The 13435-nt window shown below is 44.2% G+C and overlaps 1 protein-coding gene across 11 annotated transcripts in view; it reads left to right on the top strand.

Annotated features, from left to right (window-relative positions):
- The window catches only part of SORBS1 (sorbin and SH3 domain containing 1), an 89792-nt gene that overhangs the window by 23531 nt on the left and 52826 nt on the right, over positions 1–13435 (top strand). For 8 of the 11 annotated variants that reach the window (XM_082486082.1, XM_082486083.1, XM_082486080.1 and 5 more), the window contains 6 exons: positions 1546–1665; positions 3212–3238; positions 3404–3519; positions 5893–6699; positions 7270–7623; positions 10519–10666. In XM_082486082.1, coding sequence (XP_082342208.1) covers positions 1546–1665; positions 3212–3238; positions 3404–3519; positions 5893–6699; positions 7270–7623; positions 10519–10666 — 1572 coding nt within the window. The remainder of the gene's footprint in view (positions 1–1545; positions 1666–3211; positions 3239–3403; positions 3520–5892; positions 6700–7269; positions 7624–10518; positions 10667–13435) is intronic. The other 3 variants (XM_082486086.1, XM_082486085.1, XM_082486079.1) reach the window with 1 other exon arrangement.

Raw genomic sequence — 13435 nt, 5'->3', positions numbered from 1 at the left:
GGCTGAACTGTAGGAAAGTATCCTTTGGTTCCTTACTTATTCCAGCCTCTTTCCAGTGCTAAGTGGGGTTCTGAAGCTATGCTTTTTGTGAAACCCCTAAAGCATTGGAAGCCCATGTAAAAGCTTGTACTGCAGTGGTTCCAGTGTAGAGGACTTTTGATGTGGTCTAAGTGTTTGACGTTTGTTGAGTCTTTCCCCTTACTGCTGTTGTCCATCTGCCACTATTGATATTTCCCTAGGCTGTGGCCACCTTGGCTGTGGTTTGTGTGTTTTGCAGCCTTAGCCAAGGTGGTGGTGTGGTCTTTAGGCACTGTACTGGTGTGGATTTAATGGGGCGTTATCTTACTGAAATCAGCCAGGTAATGTCGGTCTGAGCAATAAGCAGCAGCCTTTGCCCCCTGTGTCCAGTCTGAAGGCATAACTTCCATTATAACAGTTCCTAGAAAGGAGCTGCGTCCCTCCCTGTGCAGAGGTAGTATGATCATCACCCCATAAAAGTGGAAATCATCGTGTTGTCATTTCTGTAACACAGCATATGCTCAGTACCTCTTCAGGCTTCCTGTGCGGTGTCATGGTAGGACTAGCACCTCTGTTTAGCTGGGTCAAAATGAAGTCTGATGGCAGCTGCAGGGCCAGTAATAGTGCATGAGAAAGGGGTGTGTTTTCCTGTGGAAGTAGCTTAGATAAGTGAGAGACTCTTTAGTCTTATTTCTATAGGTATCTCAGAGGAAACAACTCTTCAGATGGATTATATGTAAGGGAAGGAAGATAGCCTTGGAAGGTTTGTTATTATTTAATAGGGTGACAGGAGGAAAAGAAAAACAAATCCATGGACTGAAATGCACAAAGGTAAGCCTGCACAGAAGCAGTGCTGAATTGGGCCTCAGCAAGGAGGCTGGCATGGTCTGGTGTCTGGCTCACAGGGTGATCTGAACGGGTATATCCTCATTCCAGTTTTGGGGATTTGGGTTCCTATGTCAGAAGGTGAAACATTGCCATGAAATTGGGAGAGGTGGCAAGGAGTGCCACTGCCTTTAGATGATGTTCAGCATAGTTACAAGGTTTTATCCTCCAGTGGTCATAAGACTTGGTTGTTTTTTCTCTTTCAGTCCTGCACAAAAGGCATTTTTAAGGCTTCAGCACATAAATTGTATTGCTTTCTACCACTGGGACATACCTATAGAAGAGCTACAGGTGTAATGGTAGAATGTCCTTGTTAGTACAGTATCTCTACACGAAGCAGACCAAATAAAGCAAATGGACCTGTGAAAGCTTGTTCAAACACTCATCCTTTTTTCCTCCTTTCTTAGCTCTGTTACACTGACTCAGAACTTACTTCTACATTCATCAGTTACATGAATATGAAACTGCTTTGATTTCTCAATGCTTTAAATCCAGAGCTAATCTTCATCTGCATAAACATTACTAGAGTGATTCACCCAGAGGCAGCCATGCTAAAATTACTCCACAGAGTTCTGATGGCTCCTAATAGCTTTATATCATCTGTTTTGATATATCTCCTCTGTGCATGTGCATTTCCTGTAGAAATGGATCCCACTAAAGTCTGCAGTGGAAAAGGAGCTGTTACCCTCCGGGCATCTCCAGCCTATGAAGAGAATCAGAATATCACTTCGCCATGTCCTCAAGATATTGAGCAACCTGAAAGTAAGTGGGTGGAAGGTTAACTGGAATATGTTACTCGCAATAACCTCAAGTGAGGTCAGTCCAGGGTCTTGGAGTGTCTTTATTTAGCTACAATTTAAAGCCCCAAATCCCGTAGCATAGTTGGAAACCTCTTGCAAGAACCAGACCAGTGGAAGGAGACTGACTCCTGTTCTCTCCTAGTACAGGTTTCATGACCACTCACTCATTGGCTTCAGTTTGTTTGCAGCCCCCTTTTGCTATCAGGAGCGCCAAAACATCTCAATTTTTTTTATTAGTTTTTTTTCCGCTGGCAGGCCCGTGTCACCTCACTTTATCCCAGGCGCGAGGTCGAACAGAAAGAGACGGAGTGGTGCTACTGCCACCCTAGCATTCACTTGGGTTGTCAAGGGAGCAGGGATAGCATCCCAGGCAGACAGTGTCGCCACAGAGCTTTGCCATCTTTCAATAGTAGACGTGTAATTACTTAATTGCAGGAGACAGGCAAAGCATAACAAACCTGGCCAGTGTCGTGGGTCTGGCAGAGAGGATGAACTCCCAAAGGCAAGATGCTGTTAAGGGGGGAGGGGGTCAAACTTGCTCTTGAAAGCAAACCATACATCGTTTCTGACTGTATTGTTGGAGGAAGGGCAATTCCATTAATTCCAGCCCCAATGAGCTGCTTTCTGCTCTCTTCTCCTCCCATTCTGCTCCACCCGTGACCTACCCGCTTTTCATGCCTGCCATTCTCTGTTTCTTCACTCCTGCCCCCCACCATTACCTCTCTCCTTTCTGTTGATGGCTTCATAAATTTCCAGCAGCTTGAATGGCAGTGAGGCCATTACTATGGAAATCAGCTCATTAATACTTCCTTCGCTTACTCTCTCAATCGCTTTATGAAGTGTACTTTGGAGCTGGAAGAGCTTTTTGCATATAACTTAAACAGCAAAACGGGTAGAGGGTATGGGGAGGAGCCCGGTGGGAGATGGGTAAATAGGTGATGAGACCAGTGCGTCTAGCTGCAGGGACTGGGTTGTAAAGTTGACATCATGTTTTATAACTCCCTTTGTGCATATGCACTTAGTCTGCAAAACCTGATCTATTTGTTGGCAGTCCTTTATCTCAGTTAATCATACATAGTGATGTTGATAAGGATAGATACGTCTTCATAGGCTGTATCATGGCTGCATACAGAGTCTCTACACTTCCAGTAATTTGTGGAGTCTGGACATCAAGCTGCAGCTTTAGAAAGTAGCTAGCTGGGCTGCCTTTTTGCCTCTGAAATAAGAATGTCAATGAACAATTGTTTCTTCATTGCTCTGAATGAATTGCCTTGTGTTTACAAAGGTCAGAAACAAGGAGGGCATCATGTTTAGGGCTGGTCTCTATGGTAATTAGGCAGCCCTGTCAGAAAGCATTTTATGTGTGAAATGAAGTAGCTCGACTCTTAACATCAATTGGTACGTGTTTTCTGTAAATGTAATGGTTTATTTTTTTCCCCCCTTTCTTTTCCTCTATGCCTATCCTCCACCCCCACCTCTTCCATCCTTCCTTTCTGTGAAACGCTTAGGTCTGGAGCCAGAAAACCCAGAAACAGGTACAAACATTGGCTGCTTATGTTGTTGCTTCTGTTGCTTTCTTGGAAGTATTTCTTGTTGCCTGGATAAAAAAAAAAAAAAAAGGAAGAAAAGAGCCCCCTCCTTTTGCTCATCCTGTAGCTGGAGGGAATCCTCTGTGATCTGAGTTTTCCTTCCCCTCGTAGATGATTGGAGGTCGTCATCTAACACTGATGCCAATGGGGATGTCCAACCATCTTCTCTGGCTGCCAAGGGTTATAGGAGTGTGCGTCCGAACCTTTCCTCAGACAGCAAGCCACAGGTAAGCCTTTCTTCTGTGACCCTGAGGGTGATCTTCTGGGTTCGAGCACTGGATTCATGGTCAGGAGTCCTGGGTTGAACTCCAGACTTGGCTTCAGACTTGGGTAAGTTGCTGTGCCTCAGATTTTCCTACCTTTAAAATGGGGGCAACACTGACATCAGCTGTGGAGCTTGTGTGTTCAGCCATGCCACGATGTTTCCTTGGTGGATGAAGGAGGACAAGGCTTTTTGTTTGCAAGAAAAAGGTGAAGTAGTCATCTATTACTGTTTTGTCTTTTATGTTGGTCTATTTCCTAGAGGTTGCAGCAGGCTGAAAGAGTTACACTTACATTAAAAACAAGATATTGGGGAGATGTCTTTCAGTTTTAACACTGTAACTGATACAAACCAACAAGGGAAAGGTTATTTGTACCTGAAGGTATATTGTTGAAGTTGGTCTGTTAAAAGAAGTGGAACTTCATACTTTTTCTTTCGTGTGGTTGATCTGCACAGAAGCAGTCTGAAAGCCAACAGGGAAACCCTTCGTTAGAAACTGCTTTCTTGTGTGAAACAGAGTCCCTTTAAAGCCTTGTCCCATGTCAGAGTCACTGCTCCCGTTATCCGGGACCTATAGTAACGCCACAGAATGCACACTGCCTCTGAAATTGTGAGAGTGGAAGAAGGCACAACTCTTAAGAAGGGGTGGAAAGGAATGGCACTCTAAAGGAGAGACCCATTTACTGCCCGATACTTACAGCTGTCCTGTAGTCCCTTATTGATCTTGTTGATGAACAGAGAGCACTGATACACATAGTACTTCTTGAAGTCTCAAGGACTGCTGTCCAAACTAAGCTGAAATGGAAGAAAATGGAAAGCAGTGATTGCAGGTCATGAATTGGTATTTCCTGATAATACTGTGCAGTGGTAAAGTGAGGCTTCGCCTAACCTGGGGAAATATTGTGGCACTCTGAAGTCTCCAGACTGAAACTACTGTCCTTAAGGAATCAAAAGGAATGAGCCTGTTCCAGAAGCAGAAGCCCTTCAGAAGGAGCACTTACCAACCCACTTCTCCACTCCCTTACACGTCAGGGAAGGGGGGGGGAGAGAGGCGGACAGCATGAGAACAGTAGATTTTCGTACAGCAGCTGTAATTTTCTGAAGTTATTCTAGGTCTATATCGATGTAACAAGAATAGGTGCTGGCCACAACATGCCACGTGTGGATGAATTTTAAAGGAGGTATTTTTTCAGATTTGAATGCTGCAAGCTGTTAAGGCCATTTTAGCAGTAGTTTAGCCAGCCTTTGCCCATAAAGATATGACAACACGTTGTGTGTAAAGCCAACTTTCATAGTCTCCAGAGGGTTAATTTGCAAGAATGCAGGGAGCTACTGTTCACTAGGTGGGTGTTTCATTCTCTTCTTTTCACTATTTTATAGTTTTCAGCTACTGGAAACAAAGCAATAAATAAAATGAGACTTTTCTATTGTCAAGTCATTTTACTTCAAAACAGTTTGGTTTTCAGAAAAAAATCACTGTAATTGGAGTCGCAGCTGCAGTCGGCAGGCAGCTATGGAGTTAGCAACTTATATGTTGCAAAGTACTAAAAACAGTAAAGCTTTTTTTTATTATTTACTAGAAGAAGGATTTCTCTGTTGGTGATCTTGATTCTGGAGGCAAATTCTTATGAACTCAGTTCCTCAAGAAACTTTAATTGTTCTGGTCTTCCTGAAAGCATTTTCAGGACTGAAAATTCCTGAAAAGAATTCAAGAGCTAGCTTTTAGAAGGAAAAAATGCTGACTTTTTACTTAGCCAGCTGTGGCAGGCTATAGTATTCACATGATGTCTGCTTTCGTTAGCACTGGTGAAACTTCGCAACGTTAATTTTTCGGCAGTGCACTTAACATGCAGCAGAGATGGCCTAGAGCTCTGACTTTGGCTTTGCGATTCAAATGTCCCCAGTGCTGGGAAGTATTTAGTTACACGGGCATGAGCCTGGTTTTGGTTAGCCAGGAGGTTAAATCTTGACTTAGGCTTTCCCAGGAGCATGATGGGGGTTGCTGTGCAGGCCTCTCGAAACAGTGCAGCACTGAGATTTATTTAGGCAGAGAGAGAAACGTGTAGGCAGGGACTTGAGAGCTGGGTAAAGTTTGTGTGCTGCAGTGAGCAGTGCTAAGAAGGAGAGAATGTGTGAGGTGATGTATGTGAGTGAGTTCTGCACTCGCCTTCCAGATACTGTATTTGCTTTTTGTTCTTGCTGTATTAAAACCTGCTTAACCCAAGTCTAATGACCGAATTCATTCTTCAAATTTGTTTATTTTTCCTTCCTTCCTTTTTCCTTTCATTTGGTGCTGCTTCCTCTCTCCCTCTCTTCCTTCTTGACTCTGCCTGGGCAGGCCCTTGCTCCTCCCCGTCCTCCTCTTCCCAAAGAGGAAAGCTTTGCATGGCGTCCTCGCACTGACACTAAAGCGACCAACCTGTTGCCAGTGCCCATCATGGACTGCGTGTACCTGAATGCACCCAAGCCTTATACGCAGCGTGCATCACCAAATGCCAGTGCGCGGTGTTATTTCTCATCACCTACCCCCTATGGGGCCATCCCCAGTGGGAAGCAAGGCTTGCCAGCAGGGCATTCTCCCTCTTCAGGCCCCAAAGATGAGGTGCATGCTGGGCAGCCACTCTTGGAAAGTCGCTCCCTGTCGGATGCATCATCCGTACAACGCGAACCTGACAGGGCAGATCCCAGTAGTAAGGCTGGAATGAATTCCAGTCATGAGACGAAGGCGGATAAAAAGGTCACCAAACTATATGTAGCTTGTTTATCTAACAACACTTGCTCAGCCGCATCTGAAAATTCCACTGGCACCGCACATGACCCAGCAGCCAGCACCAGTTTGGGTGCTGAGCTCACTCAGGCACCAGCCACCGACATTGTTTCCTCTGTAACAGATACTGGAAAGTCTCTTCCTGCTCCTCCTCCTCCTCCTATTCCTCCCAGGCCGTACTTTTACATTGTCCTCAGTAAAGACGCAGTTAGTTATGGTGCAGGCCAACCCTCCTGGACTCAGTCATCACCTCCGCAAGCTGTGAGGGACAGAGTGCTAGAGCCCCAGAGCACAGCTGCTACAGAGGACAGGATGAGAAAAGAGCCTTACCTTACTCAGCAGCGACAGCCACCATACAAGGCAATGGGACGCAACATGGTACCTGTTTTCTCCGTAACCTTGTTTTCTTTCAGCCGTGTGAACGGTTCTTTATTTCATTACAATGTTCCCTTAATGCTTTATTCCCCTCCTACCTAATTTCTAAGTACTCATTTTGCCACCTGAGTCTTGTGGTCTTCTACTCGATAATACTTAACACCCCACGTGCGCCCCCCAACATTGATCTGTGTGTTTGTGCGTGTGTGGCGTTTGTAGAGGATTGGGTTGGGCTGGCGAGGATCTCTCTATTTGAGGGAGGTGTAAAAGAAGCAAACTCTGTAATGTGATGGTTAGTGCTTCTCAAGCAATGGTGAATGCAGAGCCATTCTGTGGTTTGGTTTAGCTTCACTGCACAGTACTGGAGGAGTGGTGAGGGGAAGGAAGATTTTTGTGAAAAACTGCGTGTTCATAGGGGCCAGGGCTGCAAGATGGAAGAAGTATGTCTCCCTAAGGAAAGAAAGTCTGTTGGGGCTCTATCATTTTGGGTGCATCCTTGCATGACACTATATGGCTGCGTTAGACTAAAGTACCAATCTCCCCCGTTGCATAACAACACCTTGTTTCCTACAGGATGCCACTGCCACCACCACAGCTCAGCCTGGGGTTATAGTAGTCCCCCTCCTCCAGGTTAATCCAGACAGACATCAAGAAGGCAGCTCCAGCACTCCACCACCGCCTCTGGTTCCTTTCGGGCAAAGCTCCGTATGCCCTGAGACTGTTTCTCCCGGCTCACCCTTGACTTTTCCGACTCTAGACGATTTTATTCCCCCACATCTCCAGAGGGGTTCCCACCATAACCAAGCACCCTCCTCTGTTTACCCGAAACTGCCATTCTTCTCATCACCACCTTCACTTGTCCCTCCGGTCACGGGGGCTTTGCACAGGGGCTTGAAGCCTGAAATCACTGGAGTCATCTCACGTACAGTAAGCTTGCCAACTACCCTCCTCGCCCTTTTCCTAAATTTGTATTCCCAGATTAAAATTACTTTCTCCTTGCAATACTAAACTTGAGAGGAGTGATGACTCACTCCCTGCCAGCAGCATGACAACCGAAACCTTGTTTACGTCCTGTGCTAGTGCATGCGCGTTGCCTGCCTTGTGCAGCTTTGGACTTTCTATTGACTTCTCGCAACAAGATTTGACTGTCTCCCATTGTGCCCATTCTGCTAGGTGGTGCACACCTTAAGAGTCTTCACAGGATTCGCTCAGAAAAATTAATTCTGTATAAACAGAATAGCTGCAACTAACCGATCTCTTCAGGCTCTTTTAATAGCATCCTTAATTGTGTTTGAATAACATTTAAAGCAGCAACAGTGGACCAGTTAAAGGTTAGGGATGGCTTTCTGTTCCACTTGGAGCCACAAAACCGTATGGTCTCTACACAAATCCCTGCTGGAATCAGTGTAAGATTGCTGCCAGTATCCAATGACCTACAAGCAATAATATCAGTTACTGAGCTAAGAGTCTTCCAAGCACGTAGGTGCTATGGGATAGATTAGAGGGAGAGTCTCTCTTCAGTTTGGAATTGCTTGTCTTTGAAAATTTTGAAGAATTTAATCCACAACGGTTTTAACTTGGAATTTACTGTGTTCTTGGATTGGGTTTTGTTTCTCTTTAAGATCATCACCTGTCTGAAAAAGTCCTCAGGGACAAGGAGGAAAAGTAGCTCTCCGTTAAAGTTGCAGAGGAGGCAAAAAGTACCTGACCCTCCTTGTACTGAAAGTCTTACAACCACTGGGGTTTTTTTGGTGGTGTTTTTGTTTGGTGTTTTTTTTTGGTTTTTTTTTTATACAGTTGCTTGTAAGGACAAGTAAAAAGTTCAGCAGAAAACCCTTCCTCTCGTGATGATGCTTTCTCTGCCCTCTGACTCTGTAGGGATCTAGCAAACAGGCGTGAGGGGGGAATAAAGAAAAAAAAGAACCAAGGATGATACTTTCAAAAGTTCTCAGCATTGGTCTTTCTGCTTCTGTTGAAATCAGTGTTTTTTTTACTGCAGAGAGCAATGAAATTTTGGGGGGTTTGTTGTTTCTTAATGCAACCTATCTGCAGGCTCCAGAAAAATTCAGCAGGCATCCAAATCATAGAGGAGTAGTGGAAATCTTGTTGTACCTGATTTTCATGCAATGAGAGTTTTGAAACGTTTTGGGACGTGCTCACTTCAGGCATGTAGTCACAGAGCTGTTTTCTACAATGGTTTAAATGGTCTTTTTCGCCAACTTTGGTGACTTAATGGAGGCTGCTGAGCCTATCCTGATCTGATATCAGTCCTCTTTGAGGCGTTCTTTATATTACAGTTATCAAAGTGAAGCTCGAACCCAACTCTCGTACTTCTCCCTGACTCCCACTACTTTCCCCAAATTGCGTTGTTTGGAATATTATCACAGCCAGCAAAATGGGGCTGGGCTTCTCTCTTAGGGACATCTGTTTCTGAAGACCATTGATTCTTTTCTGTCCTCATGAAATGTCTATGGTCTGATCAGATGCTGCTTGGGGCAGGATCACCTCCATCCAGCAGAATGGGATTGTTCTTCCTTATTTCCCCTCTAGGCTGGAGAGACTGGAGATGCTTTTTCTGATTACAGCCAATTCTCAATTCTCACTATGATTTATCTCTGAGCTCCAGTGCCAGGCCTCACTCTTGCCCCTGTTCAGCCCCCTTCCTGATCCTGTAAGTCCTTTCCCTTGATGCTGGTGGGTATGAAGGGCGCTGAGTTGCACTTGGCCAGAAAAGCCAGGAGTAGGGATTATTCTGGACCAATATTCTGTGCATATTCAGGGTTTTTTTAATAGTGATGAAAATCCCCCTGAATGCTCAGCTCCATTTTGCAGATCAGTGGCAAGCAGCATTTCAGTGGAGTAGCAGGAGTGCAGAAATCTGGTATGCTGTTCCATACTCGCTTTGTTTGGATGCTTATTCCCCATGAATCTCAGCCTAAACTGGCATGCACAGTCTTAGTTGTTGTCCCTTCTTTGTCTTTTTCCCATACTACCAACAAAAGCCTGGTAACCCTGGACTGAGATTTTTCAAAGGTGAATGACGTTTTTAAAGTCTCCTTGCTGACACAGCCTGTATTTCTACAGAATAATCAGAGCTGTGGTGATACCAGAGGTGGGTTTGAAATAAGCAAATAATGAAGCCTGGATGCTTTAGAAGAGCAAGAACAGCTTGCTAGCCATGCTCCAGCAGCAAAGCCATGTTGAGTATCTTCCTTGCTAGAGTCTACTTCTTACTCTCTATCTGTTTTGGTTTTTTTTTTTTTTGTTTCATTATTTTAACCAGGTAGGTGTCACACTGTCTCCTGAGCGATGGTGCTAACCTTATTCCTCAGACCTTCCTTACCAAACCAGCTGCAGTAGTAATGTTTCACTCCAGAATTGCATGAGTTTTGCATGTCTGACTTCTTGCTATGAAAGGAATACTTTTAAAACCAACGTTTGTGTGTATGCGTATCAGGGGAAAGATGTCTTCTGTGTCTTCTCCACTCCCCCCCCACCCCCCACCCCCAATCAGACTTGCTCATCTCTGGCACCCTGTGTCTGCTCCAGAGAGTCTGCCAGATGAAATTAGTGCCTCCTTTTGGGGTTGGAGTTGTGAAACCCAACACCAAATAATTATAGTACTGCCTTAGCAAACTAATTGCATTAACAACAAGCAGGGTACATACAAGGAGCAAGGTAATACTCATGCTTATGCCTTTTTTACTAAAATTTGCTGTGATTATACTTCTCATTCAGCTTAAAATATGTGGGGGTTTTCCAGATTTTCCCAGTGTAGCAGCCTTCTGCATGCTGATGATGATGTGTTGCTCTCCTTTTCAGGACCCAGGTCCTGTGCTAAATGAAGTGCCCCAGTCTGGCACCGGCACTGACTATCCAACCTCCTTCACTTCAATCAACAAGTCGTCTTCTGCTTATCCCTCTACTACAATCGTCAATCCCACTATTGTCCTCTTGCAACACAATCGAGGTAAGGAGACTTGCATATATTTATTTGTGACTCGAACTGAGCAACCTGCTATGCTACAAGGAACTGGAGAATGCGTGTGCCGTGGACAATTTAGTCCAGACTACTAAGAGCTAACAAAGCTGCTTCCAGAAAGTGGTAGTGACTGGAGCATACAACAGGCAAGTAAGAGGTTAGAGGCATGGGACAATGCCTACTTTTTCTAATTAAAACCTGTGGATCAGAAGCCACTGTGGGGCTGGGGGAGAGGCTTATAACTGGGCTATGAACAGAGGAATAAGTTATTGCAGGGTAACAGCTTATCCCCCATCAGTTGTCCTGTCATGGTGGAAAAGGGTGTATGCTCACATCTATCTGTCAGGAGAAGCAAGGTAGCTTGAGGTAGGTTCTCCCTCACTGGAAAAGGGGGATATATTGCGTCTCAGCTACTGCAGTATGAGAGCAGCCATATTTTCAGTTACTGTGGGAGAGATTTGACTTCTGAATTCTCAGCAGAAATTACCCGATAGTAAATAATCCATAAGTTTGACCTTCACAATTTGTTCCTCTATCCGTACCTGGATCAACTCACACTCATACTGCAGGAGTCATTGAGCTCTGGGTTTGTATATGAACAAAACAACCTTGTTTGAACATTCTCATGTTTACTAATTTGAGCCTTTATCTGCCTCACAGCAGCTTCCTCTGAACGGCTAGTTGCATCTCTTTACCGGCATTGGAGAGGAAACTTTGCTTCTCCTTTCTAGTTCTTCTGGCGGCTGGCATTACCCCAGCCTCCCAATTCATTATCCGTCACTAAAGACCATGGCTTATAAAGGGCCACACAAATGCTGTCCAATATGCCGTGGTTTCCAGTGGACTTGGGGAAACTCCAGGACAGGCAGATTCCAATCTACAACGCTACGACTTGCTTTCTTTTATTTGCTAAGGTAAAATATTGGAAAATAGGGCAAGACCTGCGCTCACAGAATCACAGAATTATCAGAGTTGGAAGGGACCTCTAGAGATCATCTAGTCCAACTCCCCTGCCAAAGCAGGATTGCCCAGAGCACATTACTCAGGACTGCATCCAGGCGGGTCTTGAAAATCTCCAGGGAAGGGGACTCCACAACCTCCCTGGGCAGCCTGTGCCAGTGCTCTGTCACCCTCACCGTAAAGAAGTGTTCCGTGTATTTGAACGGAACTTCCTGTGTTCTAACTTGTGCCCATTGCCCCTCGTCCTGTCACTGGGAACCATTGAAAAGAGCTTGGCTCCATCCTCCTTCAAGCCACCCTTTAGATACTTGTACGCCAGTATCTCCTCATATTGTAGTCATTCTAATTAGAGGCGTGCATTGATATGCTCCTTTGCAGCCCCCCATGTATTTTTTTTTCAGTGTCTTTTTAAAACAGACTTCAGTCTTTGATCCTGAAGGTAGCGTGCTTACTGTAGTGCAGCTGGTTATAGGGGTAACAAGCAGGTTATCTCTTCCCATTTGTCAGCATCTGAAGTAGCTTTGCTTATGTGCTTCTGAATGAGGGTGCCTGGATTCCTTAACTGCCTGAAGAGGAGAAAAATATTATTTGAAGCAGCGTTTTTTTATCTTAAAGCTTTTTGTTGACTTTCTTGAGGTGGGGTACTCTATTGGTTGGTTTTCACATTAAATCTGGAGCATTTCAGTGTGTACCACACAAGGATGTTTTCTCTCTGTAGATTTTAAGAGCATAAGAGACAAATCTGTATAATACGATGATCCACACACACTGGCTCTGAGACAACTGATGTCAAATTGTTCTGTTTACTAATTACCTTCACAGTTAACAATTTGTCCTGTCTGAATCTCTCTCTCGCCTCTGACCGTTAGCACTCGTGATACTGTATCCTGATAGACTGAAGAGCCTTCTCTCATCAAATTTTTGTTGACTGTGATGTAGATCATGGCCTGATAAGAAGTGAAGTATCTCATTCTAATGTGTGTTTTTTGGTCTTTATTAGTCAAACTTGTAATTTGCAAGGATCATATTGAACTGGTTTGACACGGTATCTTAGTCATAAATCTGTATTGACTGACGCTGCATGTGTCGTGCTATGTATTTATTAGTAAAATCCCATCTAAGTCATTACAGTACCTTTTTTTTTTTTTCTGGCATTATTGTCAACTTGACAGACAGATGTCCCAGCTGTCCTACTAATGCTTTTCGAAGGTTGTCACAAAAATTGCTTTCTTCCTTGTCCTGTGAAGTTTCCTTTGTATTCTAAGACATGCTGAGGATGAGTGTTAATGGTCCAGTGAGCTGCTGTCTCCATAAAAGCTCTCTTTAGAGCAGAAAACTGCTCTAAAGCTCTTCAGTACAGTTTATATGAATGTGCTAATTTTCAAGCATCTGACCTCAGTTGTCATTCAGCGTAGTCCTTAGTTACTGTTGAAGTGGAAAGTATTTCTCCATCAGGCAGTAGTATGTCAGACTTTTTTCTGGTTTTTTTTTTTTTTTTTTCAAGTGCAGAATGGAAATAGTAATCAGATGTGTCATCTTTTCTGCTCTCTTATTAACAGTTCCACTGTGCCTTTTGGTAAAAGAACAAGATCATTGCTAGGTTTCTGTTTATTCTTCATGTACCTCAAACCCCATTTTTGAGTCTTTTAGACATTCTGTTGATTCTTTTACTTCCATTGTTGTTTTCTTTCACTTCCTAGCATAAGTTACCTAGTCATAGGTATGCATTTCCTTACTTTTCCATCTTTTTGTGTATTGAGGGTTCCTTATGTTTCCATTCCTATCTAGGTTTTATCC

This window comes from Vanellus vanellus, assembly GCF_965231255.1.
Source record: "Vanellus vanellus genome assembly, chromosome: 7".
Lineage (NCBI taxonomy): Eukaryota > Metazoa > Chordata > Aves > Charadriiformes > Charadriidae > Vanellus > Vanellus vanellus.
This window is presented reverse-complemented; position numbering and strand designations above follow the sequence as displayed.